This window comes from Rutilus rutilus (assembly GCF_951802725.1).
Source record: "Rutilus rutilus genome assembly, chromosome: 10".
NCBI classification, from domain to species: Eukaryota; Metazoa; Chordata; class Actinopteri; order Cypriniformes; family Leuciscidae; genus Rutilus; species Rutilus rutilus.
The window spans coordinates 1,008,681-1,035,810 of NC_140215.1; the positions used below are offsets into that span (position 1 = coordinate 1,008,681).

General features: G+C 37.2%; 1 protein-coding gene across 1 annotated transcript; it reads right to left on the reverse strand.

The window, feature by feature from the left end:
* Positions 1-314: 314 nt before the first annotated feature.
* tbl1x (transducin beta like 1 X-linked) lies at positions 315-27,130 on the reverse strand. The gene is made up of 15 exons (XM_084420997.1): positions 26,753-27,130; positions 15,156-15,242; positions 13,456-13,601; positions 11,377-11,599; positions 10,782-10,914; positions 10,162-10,297; positions 9,347-9,410; positions 9,182-9,279; positions 7,759-7,819; positions 6,550-6,671; positions 5,943-6,017; positions 5,024-5,142; positions 4,340-4,505; positions 3,530-3,631; positions 315-2,202 (listed from the first exon to the last, which is right to left on the reverse strand). The coding sequence occupies exons 2-15, from the start codon at positions 15,211-15,213 to the stop codon at positions 2,176-2,178; spliced, it is 1,530 nt and encodes a 509-aa protein (XP_084277123.1). The 5' UTR covers positions 15,214-15,242; positions 26,753-27,130; the 3' UTR covers positions 315-2,175.

Here is a 27,130-nt window from a genome sequence, read left to right on the forward strand (position 1 = left end):
TCAAAAATACAGTAAAAATTGTGAAATATTATTAGGATGCAAATCATCTGTTTTCTATGTGAATATACAGTAAAGTGTAATTTATTCCTGTGATCAAAGCTGAATTTTCAGCATCATTACTCCAGTCTTCAGTGTCACATGATCCTTCACAAATCACTCTAATATGAGGATTTGATGATCAAGAAACATTTATGATTATTATCAGTGTTGAAAACAGTTGTGCTGCTTCAGATAAAAAAAAAATAAATAATAAAAACTCAAATTATTCCAAACAAAAGTCATGGCGTGCAATATGAATGAAACAAACACGACTGTTCGTAATATCAAAATAGAGTGATTTATTTGAGCCTCTGAATGCGAGACAGTGAGATACAGTTTTGTCCACGAAACAGAGTTAAACTTTATACTTGGCAGAAACACGTCAAAACATGATGAACCGCGAAGATCTCGACGAGCCAAGATTACAGTCTGACACAGACAATAAGGGCTTCCGGTTCCGGTGAACCGAGGAAAAACCCGCGTCACGTAGAAACGCGATGGTTTTGATGCATCTCAAATAAATTCCCCATTAAACTAAACTTGGTTTTATTGAAATAATAATAAAAAAGAAACGTCCATCTTACATTGTCAAACGCACGTGACGCGCGTACAGTACGAAATTAAACCCGCAGTGGCGGTTAAATAACGAACGATCGCGACGAGAGAAAAGGCGCCAATCACAGTTTTGAAAGTTTACAGCAGGACTAACGTAACCGATCATCAGTCCCTGAAGGGTTAATAACGCGCGTGACCGGTCAAACACACACAGATCAGTAGATGGACATCATCCTGACAACACAATCATGTTTCTGCTGCATCATGTGTCCAAATCAGACGACATGCGAGATAAAGTGATAATCTAAGGTTTATTCAGTTAAACGGCAAAAATTTGCCTTTCATTTCAATAAGAAAAAGCGTCTCCTTTACCTTCTCCTCCATATGAATCCGAGTTTGTTTTTTGACGGTTGGTTGGTTTGTATTTCTGCAGTGATGTGAGTAGCCCCGCCCACGGTGAAACCTCATTGGTCCAAACATTTGTGATTGACACGTCACGCATTCAGGTTTAGCGAAAGAAAGGTTATTATTCAACTGTATTTCATCTTTTGATTTTATTTCTTTATTATTGTTATTATGTTTTGTTTATCCTATTGTGTGCATTTGTAATTCCTTAGTAAAGACTCATTCAAAATCAATCAAAACACCTTTATTGTTTCATGTAAATTAGGATTTTGGACCAATGATATTTCACGGTGGGCGGAGCTTTCCCAGCGCAGCGCCACAGAAAAGAAACCAATCAACAACAAAATAAGACAAAAAATAAATAAATCAGATTTGCATGGAAGAGAGCGCTTTTATTACTTGTCGCTTTATCACATCGCACCCGATTCGGACACGACGTTGATGCATACAAGCATGAAGACCTGCACTAACTAAAACACGTCCCAGAATGCACTTCACCCACTTACGATAACAGATTTTGAGGCACGTATCCTTATAACATGCATCACAATCTCATGATAGCGCGTTTGCTGCCGATCCAGCAGGCATGACGTCCACAAAATCAGAAAAAACTAAAAGTATGAAAGATTGATTACTTTATAAACATATACACAGTTTATAAAATCTGTGGTCTCCATTTACATCTTTACATTCATTAAATGTACATCCAGCGGGGAGATTATACACCTGTATATTTAATCTCTGAGAATCAAACATATTCATAAAATATTTCCCCAAGTACTCGGCGTCTTCATTCACCTCGGTATTACACGTTAAAGAAAACAATCAGGTTCTCGCACACGTGAAGCCTCGTCTTGAATTAAAGGTTGTTAAAAATCTGTTTTCCGCAGTAAGAAAGCCCAACGAACATCAGCGGCGCTCAGCGATACTGATGCGTGACATCGCTGGACAAAAACATGCGACGAAACCTCTCGAAAGAAACGTCTCCGGCTCTTCCACGTCGATCCACAGCTCCAGCTGTTCGCTGGCCGTCTCTAGTGGACGTTTCCCTCCAATTGGGGTTTCAACAATCAGATTCTGTTCCCGGATCTCAATCGACCGGCTCCACGGAAGAAACGAGTTCAGACGCGCTGAAGGCTTTAGCTGCACAATCCTGCATCCGGGATTCAGCCAACGCTATTTCCGTAAATCAAGAACACAGACCTGGAGAAACAAGATGGGGTTAAAACAACTATTACTACTACAACTATTACAAACACTGGGGGAAATAAAATCTATATATCAGAAGAAAAGTTCAACTACATTAAAACTGGAAATGTAACTGAAATAGTTGATGCACTAAAATGACTAACTGGAAATAAATAAAGCTGAATTAACCCTTTGGTGCTCCTCGCATGACCACTTTTTTTATTTTTATTTCAATGAAATTAAAGTACTATATTTTAGTTTGTTAATGTTTTTTTTATTAAATATTTTGTATTTTTAGGGGATTTTTATGGTACTAAATTATATGTATGGAATAGTCATGATCCATTTCTAGCTAAAATGAAATTTCCAACTTAAACTGTGGTAAATCTTGAATGCTTTGGATCCCAGACTGAAGTTTGGTCTCTTTTTAAAGGCGACACTTGGCAAATTATTGATGAAATGAAAAAAAAGTTATTGAAGTTTAAGTTTATTATTATGATATTGCATAAAAATATATATTTTTAATTTTATGTGAAATTTATATGTTGAACATGTTGAACTCTAAAAGTATGAGAAAATCAAAGCCATAAATCTAAACAAGTCAAGTTTGTTTGGGAACAGTATCACAAGCTTCCATTAAATGAAATTAATTTCCAATGTGCTCATATTTGACCGCGACGAGCTCAAGTGTGACTGTTCTCTCAGGACTATTTAACCTTTTCGTATCATGTGTTCACATTCACATAGCAAGTGCCAAAACCTTTACCAACTTTCGTACCATTCTGCTGAACAAAGTAAATTTAAATAACCTAAAATAAATGACAAAATAAACTAAAAGAAAATTAGAAATGTTGCCTTTGCAAATAACCGTAATAAATAAGTTGCAGCACTGAAATTACTAACTGGAAATAAAAAAAATTAAAACTAATACTAAATTAAAACAAACTAAAAGTGAAAAAAATAAATTAAACCTAAATAGCCTAAAATAAACAAAAATTTTACCTAAAATAAACAAATTAAACCAAAATTAATAAAAGATTTAACAAAAATGAAAACAAAAATTAACAAAAATAAAAGCCAATTTAAAATAGTAGTAAAATATGATATAGTAAAATAATACTAAAACACTACATTTAAATAATATAATTGATTGTATTATATTAATAATATATTTAAATGTGTATGTATATATATATATATATATATATATATATATATACACACACACATACATACACACACACTTGGACACACGTGACTGAATTTGTTTCTCACGATCTTAAAAACCTTGTAATAAATTTCAGATGATGTTTTATAAGATGTTTTGAGAAGGCGAACGTACCGATCCATCGGACCCACTCGCTCCGACTTTATCTCCCAGACTGTTCCAGCAAACCTCAAATATTCCTCCAGTTCCCCTGTAGCTGTTCACCAGCGCACCGCTCTGAAAATACATCATCATCATCATCATCATCATCATCATCATCATCATCATCGGTTATATACAGTGTTGGGGAAAGTTACTTTGAAAAGTAATGCTTTACAATACTGTGTTACTCCCTTAAAAAGTAACTAATTGCATTACTTATTTGAAAAAGTAACTTTACTTTACTAGTTACTTGGAAAAGTAATCTGATTACGTAACTCAAGTTACTTGTAATGAGTTACACACAACACTCTTTATACAGGGTTTCTGCAGGTCTCTTCAAATTAAATTTAATGCTTTTTAATGCCTTTTTTAATGCCATTTTTTTAAATTGTAATGCCATACATGACCCATGGCTGACCACGGAGATATATATATGTTTTTTTTAAATAGACATGTCCCAAATTCTGAATTGCAACCATTCAGTTTGACGATGCAATGACGAAACTATACCAAAATTGCAATTACCAAACTGGTTCCGTGTGTTTATCACACTAACATACATAATTTGCGACAGCAAATTAAAATGATTAATTATGAAGGTGATATTGAAAAAAAATTATAATATACATTTTTCTTCAAAATGATTTACATTTTGAATGCCTGTAGGATTAAAATGTAATGCTTTTTAATGCCATTTAAGGCCTTAATTTTCGCAAAGATCCATTGAATGCCTGTTAATGCCCCGTGGACGCCCTGTAATGTGTGCTGCGATGCGCCACTGACCAGCGTGTCCCAGATGTGAACGCATTTGTCGAAGGATCCGCTGGCCAGGAACTTCCCGTCGGGACTGAAGGCCACGCTGTACACCGGCTCCTGGTGTTTGGTGAGTGTGTGGATGCATTCGCCTCGATCCACATCCCATAATCGCACCGTCGAGTCGAAAGAGGCACTGAGGAGCACAAACACACCAGGGGTTTTCAGACATGATCGTCCTCGTGTGCGGAACATCTACAGTTTCTTATGGAAGCTTGTTTACACCACAGAATAAAAACATTTTAAAACATAATTGTGACTTTTTATCTTGCAATTGCAGATTAAAAAAGAAAAAAAGTAACAAAAGCGACTTTTTTATTTCACAATTCTTATGTTTTTACTCAGAATTGTGAGGAAAAACTTTTTTTTCTTCTCAGAATTGCAAGTTTATATCATGCAATCCTGAGAAAAAACAAGAATTGTGAAATAAAAAGGCCTTTTTACATTTTTTTACACTTTTCCTAACTTCTACAACACACCCATATTACTATGAATGGGAGAAAGTGAATATGGCGGAATAAGCCCCGCCTTCTAAATAAAAGAGCCAATCACTGATTGATGATGTCACTGCAGCTCCATTAGAAGCTCCTGTTGCTATAAAACCGTCAGCCTTTTTGAGACGCACTGAAATATTAGCTTTTTTAATGCTGTTACCTGGCTAGCAGGAGGCTAGCGTTGGGACCGCTGCTCGCGGGGCTCCATTTGATGGTGTAGATCTCTTTATTGTGCGCTTGAAGGTTATGAACACATGAATCCTGCTTCATACTCCAGATCTGCCGCGAGAGAAACGTGTCAGTACCGTCTAAATTTGATCATATTTAATATTTCATCATGCACTATAAAAAAAAGGTGTCTTCTCCCTAATCAGAGTCGGTGGAACAAAACCCTCATCCTTCCCTCGGGGCATTTTGATCCGGAATTTTTTTGTTGAAAAAAATTAATACAAAATGAGTGTTCATAGGAATGGTCCAAGACCCCCGGACTTTTGTCACACTTGAACCATGAATACACACACAAAAAAAATTATGAATTCGAGGAGAAATATAAAAAAGTAACAAATCGGGTCAATTTGACCCCCTTAGAAATGAATGGAATGTGAGGAAAGCTTCAGTTCACATAGAAAAACCTGAAAATGCTCAAACTTTACCAAAACATTACTTTATAATGTCTACATGTGTACCTGAAAGCACACTGAAGGCCATCCAGTGGCAAGAGTCATGAAATATCATGTTATATTATTATTTCTCCACACGAGGTCGGCAAAGACGCCCAATGTAAGACATTTAGAGCTGAATTAAAAGGGTTATGCATGAAATTGAGAGTTATTTTGAATTTAAGTTGAAAGAATGAGAGGAATGTGCTTAAATTTGACTATTTATTGATTATTTATTGATTAAATCTAGTAATTTAAAGGTAAATAAATAAAAAAATACACAAATATTTGCATTAAAAAAGTAGAAAAACAGAAATAAAATAAGCTTTCTGAAAAAATAAATAAAGTATAATTTTAGGGCTGCGGGTCATTTTGACCCTCGAGGGAAGGATTGGTTACAAAACGCCAAATAATTCCCACCTTTAGCGTCATGTCATCCGAACACGAAGCCAGCAACATTCCCGACGGATCCCATTTAATGGCGTTCACTTCATTCTGAAAGCAAACAAACACTGTGTTCATCTAGTGCTCAAGGACAGCTCAACTCGGTAACACTTTACAACAAGGTTCATGCATTTACTAACAATGAGCAATACATGTGTTTCAGTATTTATTAATCTTTATGTTAGTTAATAAAACTCTAGCTGTTCATTGTTTGTTAGTTAGTTAGTTCACAGTGCATTAACTAATGTTAACAACACATGACATTATTAAATGTTGAAATTAGTATTAATTAAGATTCAATTCAATTGCGCTTTTCACAATATACATCTTTTCAAAGCAGCTTTACAGGAAGTGCACGAGTCCACGTTAGTTTACAGTGATCTGTGATCAGAGGAAATGTACATTTACAAAATCACAGTTAGATAAAAATGTATTAATTTAAACACTGTAATAATGTAAGGCAGAAACAATGAGCTCATTGCAGTAATGAATACCTGTTTGTGAATAAATGCTGTCGAAGTATAGATGTGGACTCATGAACCTCAGAGTAAAGTGTAAACTGTGGTGTTTAACCTCTGCTCACCGTGTGTCCCTGAAAGGTCTTGAGTGGACGCTCACTCCCGAGCCGACACACATGTATGCACATGTCCGTACTACACGAGGCGAACGTCGTGTTATTCTGCCAGTCCACGTCCAGCGCCGGAGCTGCGGGAACACCACAGATGCTTTATTATACTGTGTTTCATCACACGGGAGGCTTGCTATGATAGCTGGTGTTAGCGGTGTTCAAGAGCGAGAGCGAGGAGCTGATTGACATCATGATGATGACGGAATATTTGGTGTCAAAGCGAAATGTAAAAGTGCCTATTTAAGCGAATTTGTTATTCTACTGTAGTGTTGTTGTGCTTTTCATTAAGAAGAATGAAAATGGGTGAAACTCCCGAATTAGCGCTAATTTGAAAGCGAAACTAAAATGCGCATGAGCAATCATAACGAGGTCATCATTATCCATAGGCCTTCACTGAAAGCGCTCGCTCTGCTCAGCTCCATAATGAGACCCGTGAGGACGCGCGCATTTTAGTTTCGCTTTCAAATGAGCGTTTTAAAAGCCCCGGCCGGTCACACCAGTGCTGTCACACGTCCATTAACCCGTGGGATCGAATTAAATCGAATACTTGAGGTCAGGAATCGGATGCTTGTTATAAAATAATTTTGATTCCTCTTATTGATTCCTTTGTGATCATTTCATTATGACTTTAAAACATTTAAGTACGAGAGACTCTGTTTTCTGTCCTCATGTGTATCAGTATATCAGAAAGTGCAGTGTTAATATTACATTTGATTAGTTTCTGTACCTGAAAGTCTTAAAACTCTGTTTATTTCAATGGTATCTGTGTTCAATCATATCTATTTGTGCGTTTACTAATTTTTTATTTGTTCCTTTTTAATTACTGAGTGTTTACTTGTCTTTAATAATGCTAAGTTTATATTAGTTGGGCTAGTTGTTCTTCTATGGTGTTTTTAAACCACAGGCAAACGTTCCCTGTGTGAGTGTTCTTTAGCCTGTTGATTTCTAATCATGATATTCAGCAAAAATGTAATGTTTTTACAATAAGACTAAATGTGAATGATATCTAAGTATTTTTTAAATTTTTTTTACCTTATTGGAATTGAAATTAGGAATCGATAAGCAGAATCGAAATCAGAATCAAATTCAAACTCTACACACAACGCATGACCAAAACCCTGTGACCTTTGACATCTGACCTATACTCAGAGGTCGTGAACTCACCAGAATGAAAGGGGAACTGCTGTTTGGCTTCGCCTGTGTGTGCGTCCCAGATGATTGTCGTCTGCAGAACGAGAACAATTGAACAACTGATTATGGGAAAAAGCCAGGGAATAATTCCCTCCATCTCAACCCTGTAAAGCCGGACATGTGTTGAGTTTCATGTTTGATCCATCAGACTTTTAGTCTGATATAGTGCAAATATGGAGCTCAGTTTTATTCAGAGGCTAATATAATCTAATATTTATTTATTTTATTCCTTTAAAAAAACAAAAATGTATTTGAATCATTTTTACAGTTATTTTAATCAAATTTATTATATTTCATACTTTCTTTATTTTATATATATATAAAAAAAATGTAATCAAATTGATTGGAATTATTTTTAGATTTTATTATTTTTTTTACTTATTTTAATCATTTAATCTAATTTAATATGATCACATTTTATTTTAAATTTTAATACAATTTATTAGAATCATGTTTACACTTATTTTAATCTAATTTATTATATAATCTAAGTCTTATTTATTGTAATCTAATATTTATTTATTTTATTTACATTTATTTTAATACAGTTACTTATTTTCTTTATTTAATCTAATATTTATTTTTTATTTTAACCTAATTTATTTGAATTCTTTCTTACAATTATTTGAATCTAGTTGAATATATTTCATCAAATTTGTATTAATTGTCATCTCTATTACATTTGTTCATTTTCATCTAATTAATTTAAATAATTTTTACATTTATTTTATTATAATTTCTTATTTTATTCTACTTTAATGTACATTTATTTTAATTTAATTTAAAACATAGAATTATTTTTGGTCTATTTATTATTTTAACCTTATTTATTATTTTACTCTTTTTTATTTTTTTATTAAAAAACAATTTTTTACGCTTTTTCCAACTAGTATACTACATACTTACATAAAATGCATATAAATATTAATATCTGCCAATAGCATGTCTTAGTAAAATGATATTTAAATGCTTAGTTTTTTGATAAAATCTCTGTAGTTTTAAAACATAATGCAATGCAATGATGATCGAGAGACGAACAAATGAACTGATCATATTTAATACTTTTCTGATAAATAATGTCTGGATAATCAAGTTGAAATAAAACTAACAATATCAAAGTTATTCTAACGTTTACTTGATAAAAATGTAAAGACATTTAAGGACGTTTGTACAATTAAAGACTTTTACCTGCTAAAACAGTGTAAACTATCAGTCAGACACAGCAGGACTGGAGAGATTGTGTTTCAGGAATTATTAAATCATAAGGTTAAAGCATTGTGCAGCTAAATCAATAGATCTGGGATTGATTGCATAAACTAATCACAGACACACTGAATGCAATGTAAGCTTCCTAATGCATAAGTGTGACTGTAATAACTGTGTTTCTCTGATTCACCTTGTCGACTCCAGCGCTCAGGATGCTGTTGCCTTTCTTGTTCCACTTCAGAGCAAATATGGGTCCCTTGTGTTGGCCGAGAGTGCTGCTCAGGTTACCTGTGAGAACAGCAGACAGCGTCAGACTCTCGTGAGCTCCGTCAGCTAACAGCGCTAGCACACGTACCGTCTTTCGTCCATATCCTTGCGAACCCGTCGTAAGATCCAGTTGCCAAGAGAGTGCCGTCGCTCTACAGACACACAGAAAATAATGAACCGTAATGAAACATTCTTCATCATATCCAGGGTGTAGAATTAATCTGCCAAATGAGTCAAAATATCCTTAAATAAGTGATTTTAAACAATGATTTTAATGATTTTTAAAGGTTTAAAACTCAATGGATCTGATCACTGGATCTTCTTGTTTCATGAAACTTGATCCACACTGGGAAAACAGCTCAATATTTGATATGCAACAAGTATAATATATATATATATTTACAAAATTTCGGACCTTTACAGAAATACTCAAACGCTTACGAGTACTAAACATCTTTTTCCAGCTATAAACTATAATATCATATTATTATGTTATTTTTTATGTGACGACCGAAACGTTTCTTGCTCATCCTTCAGAGATTGTCCCCATTTATAAAACTATAAGTTTCAAGATGTCGGAAAACTCACACTTATTTAACAAATAAAGAAACAGATTCGATTGTGAACATTCGGACGCTTATTTTCACTAATATCTGTTTTTTCACTCGTTTTGCTTTTTAATAATTCATATTTAGAAATTATGAATGATAATAAATAAAGTTAATTTGATCTACACCTCATATATTAAGCTCAGTGTTTTACTGTGTTACCAAATACTTTCTGTAGAGTTCAGTGGCTCCGGCCCTCAAATGTTATGTTAAATATCGTCTAATAATCGTTAGAGAAAATCTGGAGATATATTTGTGTGTCGCTATCGCACACCCCTAGAAGCAACACACTCACGTTCCAGTCCAGCGAGGTGACGTCCTTGTTGCTGGGAACGTCTTGTCCTCCTTCCCGAATGCAGTGCCGCAGCACCAGCTGAGTCGAGCCGCTGTTCTCACTCAGGTTCCATATGCGAGCCGTCGAGTCGCCAGAGCTGCCGGAACACAGTCAACCAATCACACGACACACAGAACAGTAGTTTTACTTTCCCATTTACATTTGTGCATTTAGCAGACGCTTCTATCCAAAGCGACTTGCATTGCATTTCAAGCTAAACATTTACATCCTTATCAGTTCTTGCTTTCCCTGGGAATCGAGCCCATGACCTTAGCGTTGCAGGCGCCGGCGCTCCACTGTTAGAGCTCCAAGAAAGCATATTATCTATGATATCCAGCATATTATACAGGAAAGCATATTATAATACAGGATATTCAGCATATTAACCAACCGATTATCCAATTCACAACCTCACCACTAGATGCCGCTACACGTCACACACTGCAGCTTTAAAAGGGGCAAGAATTAAAGGTAGAAATATTTATTCTTCCAAGTATTTCCTCTCCAAAAAATATTGGAATCGGAAACAAGAATCGATAAAGATAACGATACCCGACCCTAGAGGTCAGAGGTCAGCTCACCCTGAGGCCAAGAGGTCAGTGACGGGGTTCCAGGCACAGATGAAGACCTCGGACTCGTGACCCCGCAGAACCGTGGCTTTACTGGCAGGAATCTGGGCCTCGCTTTCCACGTCCATGGCCTCCACATGGTGATCTGCAACACACACACACACACACACACACACACGCACACACACACACACACACACTTCAACACCGGAATCTGTGCACCTTTCAGAACTGAACTGAGAATGTGATTGGGTTACACTTTATTTTAAGGTGTCGTTGTTACAGTGTAATTATATATTAAAGTGCTGAGTGATATTAATTAACCACATGTTCTCATAGGGCTATAGGGTTTGTTGCATGTAATTATGCATAATGTGCTGTTATTACTATGGTAAGTACATGTAACAAGGACACTAAAATAAAGTGTTAACTGCGATTTCTATGCATTAAATGTTTAAATGCACACACACTGCCGTTCAAAAGTTTTGGGTCATTTATGTGATTAAAGAGCCCCGTGATGTCATCGTCCGGCTCAGCTCAGGTCTATATCATGGTGTTGATGATGGCAGATCAGTAATACTGTAGAATATGAGCTGAGAGGACTCACTGAGCGTGTGTGTGCCGTTCTCCTCTCCGTTGAGCGCGGCGTCCCCGTTCTTCATGGCGTGCGACTGCAGAGGAGTGGAGCTGGAGGACTCGACCGCTTGCTGATGCTGTTGTTGTGAGAGTTTGTCTCGGATGGCCTGTTTCCTGGTGTGAACCACGTCTGGCATCACGGCGTCGATGAGCGACAGACACTCGATCGGCCGGCCGTCGAACACGGTGCCGTCCTGAGAGAGTCACACACAACATGACCATCACACACACACACACACACACACACACACACATCTACAGCAAATCCTGGAAAAAGAGCAATCCTTTGGGAGGTACTTGTTCAATGATGAGGGTTTGTGATGATTTTAAAGATAGTTTAAGATATCATAGAGTTTGGCGTAACTAGAAATTTAGTTAACCCTTTAAAACCGGCTGTCGTCGCCGACACACACCAGCAAGCTGTATTCATTTGACCGTAACTCTTCAACCGTTTGCACTATCAAAACCATTCGAATTGCCCCTGACAGTCGACAACACACGCTTTTCGGCAAAATACGGCTTATTACGGTAATTTCCGTCTGCAAATGACAGCAGAGCAGGAAGGAAGGATTTGAACAGAGAGATACGAAGCGCGGCAGGTTAGAGTGTGTTGGATTGCATAAAATAATAATAGAAACGAACAAATACATGGAGAAAGAAGTGTTAGACAGCAGAAGAGGAGATTGGGATGATTTTTAATGAAACTTGAGAAGCGGATGGCCGTTACTCTTTCACGTATCTAAGCATGTAGTGTGTGTGTATGTGTGCGTGTATGAAAAAAAGTGTCCTAAATGAAACCTGTGCAACCCAATGTCACAAAAAACACTTCTATATATGTATTATAGTTCATTTTTCAACTTCAGTTTCAATTTCAAAAATGTTAGTTTCTTTTGTTCATGATTTTTTCTGGGGTTTTTTCTAAATAAAAATCGGTAAATTTATTCTCGTTTTTTTTTCTTTTTTTCGTCTATTTAAATTCTATTTACAAACTCACCACACACAATAATTGTCAATAACTGTAATTTGGTGAAACCGTATCTTTTTCTGAAAAAGATGACACCTTGCACATGAAGATAGCACATTGTTTTAGACTTTTACAGTCAAAAAATCGAATTATGTGAAAAACACCTATTTTAGCTTCAGGCTCTGAAGGGTTAAAAAATATTCCATGACATTAAGATTTTATTATTTTATATATTGTCACAATTTTATTAAATTATTATGTATGTATTATGAATAAAATATTGTAATAATAAAAGATAAATGTAAGCATTTAATATCAAGGCTTAAATGTTTTCTTTTTTTAATATCAAATGTTCAAAAGTTCAGGTCAGGGTCATTATAGTTATAACTAAAACCTAAACTATAAAAAACATTTTCTTGTTGTAATAAAAACTATTCAGACATATAAAAAAAACCACAAAATTAAAAACAATTAAAAATATTACAAAACTATTTTAGTTTCTCAAAGATACTAAAACAACACAACATTTATAATATTTCCATAATTGCTTATTCTAATAATAATTTGTTCCTTGAAATAAATATAAAATATATATATTTTTTTTTTACATTTAGTTTAACTTGATGTGAATAAACTAAAATAAAAATGTAATAAAAATTATTCAGACATATACAAAATTAAATAAAAACGTATTAAAAATATTATAAAACTATTTTAGTTTGTCAATGATACTAAAACACCTCTTATCTCAATCACGCGCAAACAACTCACTGCGCAGTGTGTGTGTGTGTGTGTGTGTGAGTGAGTGTGTGTGTGTGTGTGCGCATTGTTCATCCAAAGCATCACTGAAATATTTAAATATTCTTGTATATTTAAATTAAAAGCTCAGTTCTGTATTATTATTCTCTCTTACTGTTATATAAAATAATGACATTACAAAGTGAAACTATTGTAAGTGTTTTTCACTGCACATTATTTTATTTTTATTCAAATTATCGTTTTTATTTTCGACTTTTTTTTTTGTTAAGGGGGGCGCGATGCAAAGAGTTAGAGTTTGACAGCAGTGTGTAATGTGTGGTGCTTGACCTCGTTGATGCTGATCTCGGCCTCCACGTACTGAAGGCCTTTCTGCAGGACTGAGATCAGCGCCGCCGGGGGAACCAGAGTCCCGTTGATGTTGGACTGACTGATGTGAGACTCGATGCCGAACGTGAACGCCGAGTGAGAGAAACCTGCGGCAGACAGAGGACAGGACACGGGGTTAGGCCTTTACACATCTGCAGTACACAACACACACATCCATGCTCTCAGACAACACACACATCCCTGCTCTCAGACAACACACATATCCCTGCTTTCAGACAACACACACATCCCTGCTTTCAGACAACACACACATCCATGCTTTCAGACAACACACACATCCATGCTTTCAGACAACACACACACACGCTTTCACGTTGTTTAACGGTCCCATATTGTACACCTTTCTGGAGTTTTGATGTCCTTAAGAATATATATTTGCGGTATAAGCACCAAAAACATCTCAATATATTTTTCTCAGCTCTTTCTCAGGAGCTCTACTGAGAACAGGTCGATTCTGGCCTGTCTAATTAATATTCATGAGCCTCTCTTCTGATTGGCCTGTTGTATTCTGAGTGACGCACGGCCGGGCCAATCACAGGTGACTAGGGTCATGTGTGCTGTGGTCTGCACTGGGGTTAGTTTCTTTACATTTACTCGTGTCGTTTTCTAGCCTGTATGTCTTTCTTTTCTTTTGCAAGAACATAAAAGAAGATATTTTGCAGAGAGAAACAGTTTTGTTCTGTAAATGGATCTAAATACCGATTATGCCACAATCACGGCCGTCAGCCTCAACACTTTCTGTGTTGAACTCTGTGTTTCTTTCTAAAGCTACTTTCTGTAATGTCTATTCGATGCTTTTCTCATTATACAAAATAATGACTTTAAATTATCTTTTGGGGGTAATTTCTCAAATATATATATATATGTTACATTTTCATGATTCTTTGATGAATATAAAGTTCAAAAGAACAGCGTTTATCTGAAATATAAAGCTTTTGTAACATTAAACAAGTTTGGGGTCAGTAAGAATTTTTTTGTTTTTTTGGAAAGAAGTTAAAGAAATTATTACTTTTATTCATCAAGGACACAGTAAATGTATCAAAAGTGACAGTAAAGACATTTATAATGTTACAAAAGATTCTATTTCAAATAAATGCTGTTCTTTTGAACTTTCTATTCATCAAAGAATCCGGAGAAATAAAATGCATGACGGTTTCCACAGAATTCTGTAGGAGCAAAACTGTTTTCAACACTGATAATAATCATAAATGTTTCTTGAGCATCAGATCATCATATTAGAGTGATTTGTGAAGGATCATGTGACACTGAAGACTGGAGTAATGATGCTGAACATTCAGCTTTGATCACAGGAATAAATTACACTTTACTAGATATTCACATAGAACACAGATGATTTACATTATAATAATATTTTACTGTTTTTTACAGTTTTTTAATAAAATAAATGCAGCTTTGACGAGCAGAAGAGACTCTTTTAAAAACATTACAAATCTTAGCGGCTGCAAACTTGTGAACGGAAGTGTGAGTCTCAAAGCCTGTTTGCACCTGTTTTGTTTTGGCTGATCTTGTGATTTCGGATGATTTGTCATCAGTAAATCCCCTTAACACACACACACACACACACACACACACACACACACACACACACACACACACACACACACACACACAGTGTTTACCTGACTCCTGCAGATATCTGTACACCAGAAAGTTGACTTCATCACTGGTAATGCTCATCTTCACTCAGCTCAGAAGAGGAGCGCCCCCTACAGGACACACACAACATTACATCATCATCATCTCAACACAACACAACATTACATTCTCATTCAGAAAATCTGACAACCGCTCGGAGAACCACAGACTGGAGGTCTAAATACATATATATAATATTTCAGCTAGTTGCCAATGCACCATTTCTCATTTTCTTTTAGTTTAACTTGATATGCAAAAATAACAAAATTAAACAAATGAAAAATTTAATTAAGAGTTCACTAAAAATGAAAATAAAAATGAAAATCTCTATAATCTAAAATGTAAAATCTGTAATAGTATATCAGTGACAGAGACACTCCCGGACACACACACACGTTTACACTCATGACGTCACGCTCGTGTTCGTCTCCAGCCCAGATTTACATCTATTATATCTACGAGCCCCGAAGATTGGATGTTGAGGATGCGTAAGTAAACCGTTTTTTTTTTGCACATTCGTTAAACTACCTTATCTTTAACGGTTACCGTATTTTCCGGACTATAAGTCGCTCCGGAGTATAAGTCGCATCAGTCAAAAAATGCGCCATGAAGAGGAAAAAAAACATATATAAGTCGCACTGGACTATGAGTTGCATTTATTTAGACATTTATTTCACAAAAAAAATAAAAACCAATGTTACGGACGGGACAGTTCCCCGTTACGCACGTGAGCGCTCTGAAAGCGGCACTAACAGACTGCTTTAAAACTGTCACAGAGACCTCAAGCAGAAAGCACAAAGCCTGCCTTTAAAGTGAATTTCGTTTTGTATTAATTGTATCTTAATTTTAATCAATGTTTCATCAACCTGGATTTAATAAATAAGAAGTAAATATTAGAGATGCACCGATTACAATTTTCTAGGCCGATTCCGATTTCCGATTTTTAATTGAGTTTGACCTGCCGATACCGATTTTAGCCGATTCCGATTTAATTTTTTTCTAACCACTTTACAGCACACACAAATATTCATTTTTGATCTTTTATTTAACCCTTTCACACATAAGTTTAAAATATTCTAACTGACACCCCAGCCCCCAGAGTGAGTTTTTTCAAGGCGAACGTTCCCTTTAATGTTTCCATGGCGACGCGTCACGCGATACTCCGCAGCCACAATAATACTGTATGACAGATGTGTCGCTTTTATTTCGCTTTTCCTTTTTTATTCAAAATATTCACAAACTTGCTTACCATGTCATCAACTAGCCTATCTGATATTCCGATTCTCAAATACGTGTAAGTGAGTGTGTTTGGTCGTTTAAAAACCTTTATAAATAATCTTGATCTATAAACATGAGATGGGCGCCACTGTTGTCCTGTCAGTCGGATTTACAGCACGTGAATTCATCAGTTTCTCCCGAAATAAATGCAAGAAAGTGGCCGGTGAACTGAGAAGAATAGAGTAAACTTTATAGTTACTTCCACTATGTTTGTCTGATATGAATAAAACATGTCGGCAAATTATATTTGAATAGATTGTTATTGCTGCTTCCACAGACATCAGTGTGTATTTTACAAACTCCAAATGTATTGTTTTACTCGTGCTTATGTGTATTTAAAGCCTAAAATAAGCATTATGAGGTTGAAAACACTGCTTAGTTGTGATATATGACAGCGCTGAACGTGTCCGACTCTGGCTCAGCGCCAGCCAACGCGCGAAAGCACAGTTTGAATCTGGCAGTGATGCGACGTCACTGAACATTATAAATGTGGCACCGTAACGTTACTCTCAGGGGCACAGAGATAAAAATCCCATATATGAGACCGTACCTCTCAAAAGGTTAATCATGCGGCGCCGAGTGCATTTGACCGGCATAAAATCGGCATATGTCATACTGACCGGCAGGTCGCCGGTCATGGCCGATCACGTGAAAATCAGGGGGGAAGGAATTCGACCGGAAGTTGAAGTCGGCCGCGTGCCGCCATCTTGTAGCAGAACTTCACCTGCAGTTAGCATCCCATTGACTCCCATTCATTTTGGCGTCACTTTGACAGCGAATAACTTCACATCTGAGGCGTTTAAAGACTCCATTTGTCCATTATTTATTTCTAAAGAAACACGACAATGTATAAAATGCTCCATTACCTTGTAGCTTATGTTATGGCCCCGTAGAAGCAGTTTTTGTAAAAGTAGGCTAACGATTGCGTCATAACCACGCGACTCTCTGTCGCACAGTAGAGAGATTACCGTATGGACAGGAGGAGAAGCTCGCGGGCAATCGGGGGGACGTGGAGGCAAAATGACAATATAATTAATCAGAATACCTAGCAAAAGTTGCTCCTGCTCCAAGCTCATGGACACCTCCTACTCACACTCTCCGTCTCTGCAAGTTTCGGAAGGGAATGATTCCGATTTCTCTTGGCACAGCTACTAGAAGACAGACGGGATGCTCACGTGGTCCGTGTAACGCTTTGCACGGTTTGAGTCTGCGCGTCAGGAAAGGAAGTGCTAAGAAATCGCTAAAAATGGGCTTCACTTGTCTCAATTGAGTTCCAATGGGGTCGCTGTGTCCATTTCTTTTACTGTCTATGGTGAAAATCGGCCAATTCCGGTCACCAGCCGATCAATCGGTGCATCTCTAGTAAATATAACAGACAATAAATAATCACGAAACGGTGGCGCCGGCGCGTGAACTGGAGCTCGTCTCATAAATGAACCGAGACTCAGCGTATGAGGTAGCCTACTCGCCTCACAGACCTGAGACACGAAGAGAGCTTAAAATGTCTACTTTTAAACAGAACAACTCAAAACGAAAGATGTTCTCTGCTTATGTCATCTGTATGAAATGTGCATTTCTCTCTGGCGCGTTCACTACTGCAAAGATGGCGAGTCAGCATCGTCAACTTCATCTTTGCAGCCGACACTGACACAGAAAACACTAGTTTATTAGTAAAAAATTAAAATGTCTCCTTGCTATATTTGACATATTCATAATTAGGGATGCACCGAATATTCGGCCACCGAAAATTTTCGGCCGAAAATGGCCCAAAAGTGCATTTTCGGTTTTCGGCCGAAAGACTTTTATCACCGAAACAATACGGCCGAAATGTTGTGATGATGCAAACAGCAGATACCGCGACCTGCACGTGCTGGTCTGAAGCAACATATCTGCGGTGTGTACGTATTTCAATATATCTGAGAGTGACCCACGGACAGCGATTTTCAAAACACAGACATCCCAAGTCTTGCGAAAGTTCCGGGAGTCTCCCGCGTATTGATAGCGGCTCCCTGATGCCCGCAAATTAGTTTAAATCTCCCGGAATCGCGAGCGAGCATGAGCACGCATAGGTAGCGCGCGCGCGACAGAGAGAGGGAGCGAGAGACCTTGCGTGTGTGTGCAGAGCAGCCGTCATTTCTCAGAGGTGTGTGTGTGTTTACCTGAGCTGTTGGTTTTTGCAACTCACGTCCATGAGCATATAGCTGCAGATATTATTAAGGGCTATGGCAGTATTGACCTAAATGCACTTTGTTTTTATGAGAGAACATTTCATTTTCAAACCTTTCTGCAGGCCAGTAGGCTTTTACATTATTATTTAATGTACACATGAGTGGGGTCAAGTTAAACATTTCATTTTATACTTTGCAATGTGCTAAATAAATATTTGCATAAAATTTGTATTGATTTATTCTTTGAAACTTTAATATTAATTTATGCAATTGCAATGCCTTGATTTTAGTAAAGTTAGTACACAGTCATAGCCATAAATGCAATGGTACTAATAATTGGCATCATTTCTTTCGGTGTTTCGGTTTTCGGCCTTGGTTTCCTCTTTTTCGGTTTTCGGTTTCGGCCAAGAATTTTCATTTCGGTGCATCCCTATTCATAATCATTACTATGGCCAGTGTGACATCAGTCTAGCAATAACACAAATATATGAGGAGTGAAGTATTGTGAAGTCGGTCTCTGGAGAAACTGGGATCATGCATGAGGTTAATTATGGATATGAACATCCTCGAGTAGTTAATGCTCACATATCTACTCTATATGCAACCAGCCCACAATTATTATGGGAACTACAACTAATCCACAATAGAACATGAAGAGTTCAGTCCTCTGGGATTCACCACAGCACTTTATTCAACGGATCGCTTTACATTTACATGAAGCCGTTTTACAGTTTGAAAAAACAGTGTCCGTGTTTCTTTCAGTGAGAGTTAAGCCTGTTTTATACTTCTGCGTCGAACTGCCGCCGTAGCTACGTCGTAGGCTGTGTGTAGCGCGCGTACCATACGGCGTAACCTGACGTGCACCTCTCCAAAAATGTAACAACGCGTCAATTCTACGCGGGCACAAGCGCTGTGATTGGTCTGCCAGAACCCCTCCCTCGGGGTTTCACACGCTCCCTAGGTGCGCGTCAACGCAGACAACGACACAGAAGTATAAATTAAAACCAACACGTTGCCTACGGCGTATAGGCTCCGGCGTAGGTCCGACGCAGAAGTATAATGAGGCCTTTACACTTCTACAATAAAGCAGCTCTTCAGGGGGCGGAGTCTCAGAGCCACACCCACCTGTTACATCACCACCACGGACCAATGAGAGCTAGGGGGCGTTTACCATGTCACTTTTCTGGAAAGTTCTGGAAAGCTGTTTCAAACTCCTGGAACAAACGGATCATCGGATCAATTTGGCCTGATTTTGTTCGAAATGACGTCACATTCAGGGTTTGAAATGAACTTTTTCACCCACCGACCACTTTGGCTTCAACATTTTTAAGTTAACAGCCAATTCAGAACTTCTACTAGCCAAACAAAGAAGAAGAATAAATTAACCAGTTTAACTACGTCACAGCTTTAAATTTTGAAAGCTTTGAAATACGTCACAAAAGTTGGATTTCATACATAAATTTCTTATTCAAACAAAATCCTGTCATCCAGAAATCTGGAGATATGGGTGTAACGGGGTATGCAGGAAGATTACAGCTAGAGCCAAAATAAACCACAAGAATGATTAATGTGAGAGTGTGTGTGAGAGAGAGTGTGTGTGTGTGTGTATATGTGTGAGTGAGTGTGTGAGAGTGTGTGTGTGTGAGTGAGAGAGTGTGTGTGTGTGTCTGTGTGAGAGAGAGTGTGTGTGCGTGAGCGAGTGAGTGTCTGTGTGTGAGTGAGTGAGTGTGTGTGTGTGTTTGTGTGTGAGTGAGAGAGTGTGTGTGTGCGAGTGAGAGTGAGAGAGTGTGTGTGTGTGTGTGTGTGTGTGTGTGTGTGTGTGTGTGTGTGTGTGTGTGTGTGTGTGTGTGTGTGTGTGTGTGTGTGTGAGTGTGTGTGAGTGTGTGTGTGTGTGTGTGTGTGTCTGAGTGAGTGAGTGAGTGAATGTGTAATGTGGAAAGAGGGCGAGAGAGAGGCTCACTTTCTCCTGGCTGGTCACATGACAGATAAACAGCAGCCATGTTCTCATGACATCATCACACTAACGACCCGCAAACGAGTGGACTTCACACAGGCGTTTACAGCTGCAGAACCCAGAGTCACTGTGACTCTAACAGGTTTATTTTAACCCTTTACCGCATGAAAGCTCTGCAACATATCGAGTCTCAAAAGTAGCGGCACAAAATATGGAGAGAATAAAACAATGCTAAAATTTTTATGAATTACTGTAATAATACTTTCACCAAGTAATATGAATATTAGATGAAAAAGTATTTCAAAAGAAAACATTGCCAAAAACATTAACGTGTGTGTGTGTGTGTGTGTATGTGTGTGTGTGTTAGGCTAAATATTGCCAAAACATTAAAAACATAGAAAATAGTTCAGAACAACTGAAAAATTGTTCTATATATTAAAGTTATATAGTAAAGTGTAATATATTCCTGTGATCAAAGCTGAATGTTCAGCATCATTACTCCAGTCTTCAGTGTCACATGATCCTTCACAAATCACTCTAATATGATGATTTGATGCTCAAGAAACATTTATGATTATTATCAGTGTTGAAAACAGATTCATATTTTTGTGGAAATCGTGATACATTTTATTTTTCAGGATTCTTAGATGAAGTTTTGTAACATTATAAATGTCTTTACTGTCACTTTTGATCAATTTAATGCGTCCTTGATGAATACAAGTAATAATTTCTTTAACTTCTTTCCAAAAAAATTTAATAAAAATTGTGAACGGACGTGTTTAATGTTACAAAAACTTTATATTTCAGATAAACGCTGTTCTTTTGAACTTTCTATTCATCAAAGAATCCTGAAATTGTAGACAACCGTTTTCAACATTAATAATAATCATAAATATTTCTCGAGCATCAAATCCTCATATTAGAGTGATTTGTGAAGGATCATCATGTGACACTGAAGACTGGAGTAATGATGCTGAAAATGCAGCTTTGATCACAGGAATAAATTACACTTTACTGTATATTCACATAGAGAACAGATGATTTACATTATAATAATATTTAATAATTTTTACTGTATTTTTGATCATATAAACGCAGCCCTGGTGAGCAGAAGAGACTCTTTTAAAAACATTAAAAATCTTAGCGACTTGTGAACAGCAGTGAGAGTCTCAAAGCCTGTTTGCACCCGTTTTGTTTTGGCTGATCTTGTGATTTCGGGTGATTTGTCATCAGTAAATCCCCTTAAACACACATACACACACACACACACACACACACACACACACACACACACACACACTGCACAGCTTTACACGCTGTTCTGCTTCCACCTCGATATATATAAGCCAAAATGAAAACCTGAGAAAGAGCACACTAGCACTATCCGGGACTCTCACTGAAACACTGAACGGATGCTTTGAAGTTTCAGACTGGAATGTATTTATTAAGGACTGTGGAAATGATGTAGAAATGCTCAATGCTTCTGTATCGGTGTGTAGATGTGTGTGTAGAGTGTCGTTCCTGTAAGACACCTGAGGTGTGACACCAACAACAAGCCCTGGGTTACACAACATCTGAAACTTTGTTTAAATCTTTACAAAAATAGCTTGTTTAAATGGAGATAGATATGAGGCCAAACAGCGATGTGAGCGTGCGGTCGAGGAAAGGTTTGGGAAGTGCAGGGCTGTCCTGGCGGAGCCTGAACACGATGATGATGGGAAGTAGGGCTGGCACTTTTGAGGAAAATCTCATTCGAACGGGTATCAAATATCGAGCAATGCATTGGAGTATCTGCCCCGACCAGCCCGTAACGGAGATTCAATCACAAATTATCAACAGTCTGACGGTCATAAACAGGACTCAAGCCATAGCCTGTCTGAACAATTATTTTTGACTTAATGTTTGAAACAGCAGGTTATCAACTTAATCTGAAGTGCCACTATGCATAGCCAATCACAAAATGAGGCTAACGTTACATGAGCCCCTTTCACACCGCGCGATGATCCCGGGAAATTGCCAGAACGCCTTCTGTGTGAACGCACACACAACCCGGGATTGATGCCGGCATCGAGGCCTAGTAACATCACCGTGTATGGAGCGTATGCAGTCATGAGGTGTTGGACGCCCGATGCTCTGGCCGTCCGCTGTGTCTCCGCTGCCTCGTTCGGGCGGTGACTCGACAGGTGAGCGCGAAGATTGGATGTCGAGGATGTGCAAGTAAAACCACCTTACCTTTAACGGTTACTTTACCATCTACGCCGTAGAAACCCAGAATATTTCCAGACTAGGGATGTCACGGTACCAAAATTCCAGTAGTCGGGACCGATACCATTAACATTTTACGGTTCTCGGTACCACAGCAAAATCTGTTGGAACTATTTTTCTATTTTATTTAACTATTTGAAAAAAAAAAATTCAATTCAATTCAATTCAATTACTTTATTTATGACGGTAATCATAAGTAAATAATACATTAATAAGCATTAAAGCCTACATGCTGTTTAAACGTAAATATTGCTTATAAAAAAATAATCCAATGGAGACGTGGCTAAATCTACTGTGCCTAATATAATTATTTCTGTCAATTTCTTTAAGTTAAACCGAACTTTTGTTTTGACGGGTTGCCGTGACGTCCTTTGAGTTTCTGTGTGTGTATGATATGACGATAGTTTTTACTCTAATTAAACGGTTAAATGCTCATGAAGTGACTCTCAGAGTGGCTCTGGAGATGAAGTTCATCATGTCATCATATCGCCAGCGTCACTCGTGCTTCAGTGTGTGTGTGTGTGTGTGTGTGTGTGTGTGTGTGTGAGGTAAATGAAACCGCACGTCTGCGCCATTCATTCACACAGAGACAAGCAGAACATGCAGGGTTAATATTTAAATAGTCTTTTTGCAGTTTAATACACACAGACACTATATATATCGTGTCTATATCGGCTACAGACAGTGCTCATTTGCATTTAAAGGGACACACACAAAAACGGCACGTTTTTGCTCACCCACAAAAAATGACAGTTTTAACATGCTATAAAAATATCTGTGGGGTATTTTGAGCTAAAACTTCACACACACACACACACACACACACACACACACACACACAAACACACACAAACACACACAAACACACACACACACACTGGGGACATCAGAGACTTATTTTACATCTTGGGAAAAGGGCATTATACCAGCCCTTTAAACAATTGAATGTGTCCTTGCTGAATAAAAAAGTATTAATTTCTTCTTTTTTTTTAATTGTACTGACCCCAAACTTTTGTACTGTACCGTTCAGCCGTACTGTCTTTATGTTAAAGCAGTTTACATATTTAAATGAAAATTATAGTCAAATTCAAACTGAACTAATCTGCTCGTATCTGTATTCAACATCAACAAGCCACAATCATCATTATGAAGAATAATGTCTCTTTACAGTCTTAAATGAGCCTCTATCAAACAAGCAATGTTGTACGGCCAGATATTACTCAGAAATCAGAAGAACATGTCGCCAAACTCATTAAAAACAGCCTTTGTTATGCATCATTTATATCACAAATATCATGAATATTCAGTAATATCACGCAGCCATAAAAATGGAACATGCAAAGCATTTTGTCTGGTTTATTATAAGCATTGAAAGACCCATGAGGAGTTTTTACAGACACTAGTCAAAACTAGGCCGTTCTGGCATTTGGATTTGCTCAAATCCTGGAGAAAATCCCAAGACCACAACTCTCTCTCTCTCTCTCGCTCTCTCTCTCTCTCTCTTCAATCCTATTAACCATTAACTCAGTCAACCTGTAATGATTTACAACTCTAAAGCTATTTATAACAGCGAGAGCTGTAGCGTGGGAGTGGATGTGATCAACTTATGAAGATTAGGCGTGGGAATCGAACGTTGCGTAATGAACATAATTCATAATGTTTATATTATAACCGATATCTTTAAAAACAACACTGTGCCTTTCCCTCTGAGCATACTTAGCTTACATCCGACATAAAACATGTAGATTCGACTGTTCTACATGCATCCTTTGCAGAGAAAGCAATCCCAGAATGCACTGCAATGAGAGGTGGACGACTACTGAGAAGCATCAAGTAAAAATGTTATTTTTTTATTATTATTATGGCATATCTCTGCCTTTTTTGATTATTCTGTCAGCTTTCCTTTTAGTAAGACATTTTCTCCCAATAATTCCACAAGGAGTTATATTTTGCAATTTGCATAAAATAAACATGAACTTTTTTTTTTATATATATATATACAAAGTTCCCATTTTGTGGTCAACGAATTTTACACTAGAAAGTGCGATTTCAAACCAGTAAAATATCGGAGATGAAATACATTTTTAAAATGTATCTTACAATAAAAATACATTTCTGTGCAGCATGTTACTATCTTTAAATTAAATAGTGTGATGATGTCTTTATATCGGCCATCAATAGTGGAACTGTTCATCAAAACATCTATGGCTTGCACTATACATCTAATTAAACACTATGAAATCATGTAATACACCAGTTTTTGTATAGTGTAATTTGTATGTTCAATATTTCATCGAGTTGCATGACACGATTTTAGAGATCATGATTCTGAATAGACGAAACAAAATCACTTGAGGTTTTGACAAAATATTAATTTCAGTTGTCTATTTAAATCAGGTTGAGTGAATGATTCAATGACTCACTCATAAAGACTTCACTTGTTTGAAACAACTTGATGCTTCAAATAAAGATTGAATTAATTACATCGTTACACCAGTAGGTGGCGATTTTGAATCATTCATTCAAAATATTCGTTCAAAAACGCTGATTCATCCAGTAATGAAACAAGTTGTTTCATTACTGGATGAATCAGCGTTTTTGAACAAATATTTTGAATGAATGATTCAATGACTCACATTTTTAACAGTCTCTTGTCGCCACCTACTGGTGTAACGATGTAATTCAATCTTTATTTGAAGCATCGAGTTACTTTCAAAAAGACATCAGTGATTATATCCGAACTATAAACTTTTATCCAGTGCTTCTGTGATGATATGAATTATTTTAAGACAGAAATAATGTCTTAAAGCGGTAAATCTATACACGACAACGGCTCTCAGATCTGAATGTTGGCTGATTCTGTCAAAGGTTTTAATCGTCAGAGACGAATCTCTGTCGTTTAGAAATAAAATCATGTGGGTGTTTGAATCAAGATCACAATCTTTTAACGATTAATATATTTCAGGGTAATTTGATTATCGGTAAGAGATATTTTTCTCCAAAATCAGCAAAGAAAAGCCTGTTTCCATGTGGGCCTGTGGGGATGATGTGGGCAGTTCGGCAGGTTTGGGAAAAACAATAACCGAGCTTCTATCTTAACAGTGACAATTAGAGAGAGGGAAATCATATAAATGATTTTTGGAATCTTATTACACGAGAATTAACACTCATTTCTAAAGAAACTGTCGGTAACACAGCAGCTGACCTAATGTCTGGTGTTAAAAACTCAATAAAATTAAACTTTTGACTTCCGTACAAATATTTAGAAATGAGCTGTACTGTAGTACAGTAGGCCAACAAAATCTGATGCTGTCATGTGACTCAAGCATCTAAATCACTGATATCAACAAGTGATGGAGGCTTTCATCTGAACACTGATAAACTAATAAACTAACAACTTTAAATATTTTATATCGTAGAGTTAACGATACAGTTTAACCCTAGAAACCCTCCTGTATACTCATTAAAAATCACATAAAGGGTCAATAAACTATTCCATAAAAATATTATTTAATGTGTCTGGCTTTAATTTACTTTGCATTTGACAACAAGACTCAAAAATGTGTCACGTGGTCATTATGTTTTGAGCGTATATGTTGCAGTAACTTACTATTTGAAGTACAACTAACTAACTATTAGTAACTAGTGAAGCTCGCCCCTCCCCCACCCGCTCATCCTGGAGCATGTGCCGCTTCCCTCAGCGTGTTTTAGGACAAAAACAACACGAAATGAGCTTTATTAAGTGTATATCACTTACTGAGGTGGTCGACCAACACAAAACATGGCGGAAATAAGACTTTAGATGCTTCAAATGTGAGTAAAGTTCAAACGTGGTGCGTGTCGAGCAGATCTTTTGAGTTTCCTCACAGAGATTCCCAATCCACACAGGGAAAAGTTCAAACGCTAATATTCTTACCGCCAAGATTCAAGTTCCCGCTTCTCTTTCACTTCCACTAGGAAAATATCCTCCAACTTCAGTGTGCAAACTGCGACTTTACACCCATCTTCTCCAGCCAGATTTCCCCTCAGCGGTTTGCGATCGTTGTGTATTCCGTTAAAACATCGACGTGAGACGATAATCGATGGTTCGTGTGCCAAAGTTCACGTTTAAATGTCGATCGTGTGTGTTTTTTAGACAAGTTTCCTGTGTGTTTCCCACAGAATGAGCGTCGGAAGAGAGACAGTAACGCACACACACACACTACAGCAGAGAGAGAGCGCGAGGCGGGCTGTGTTCACATACACACACTGCGCCCTAACTAGACAGCGACTCAATAGCACACTACACTAGCAT

Coding starts and splice junctions, on each gene's coding strand:
- tbl1x (XM_084420997.1), bottom strand. CDS start 15,213: ATGAGCATTACCAGTGATGAAGTCAACTTTCTGGTGTACAGATATCTG. Junction 9,411..10,161: donor TCACCTCGCTGGACTGGAAC/GTGAGTGTGTTG, acceptor GTGTGTCTGTAG/AGCGACGGCACTCTCTTGGC. Junction 3,632..4,339: donor TTCACATCTGGGACACGCTG/GTCAGTGGCGCA, acceptor ATGTATTTTCAG/AGCGGTGCGCTGGTGAACAG.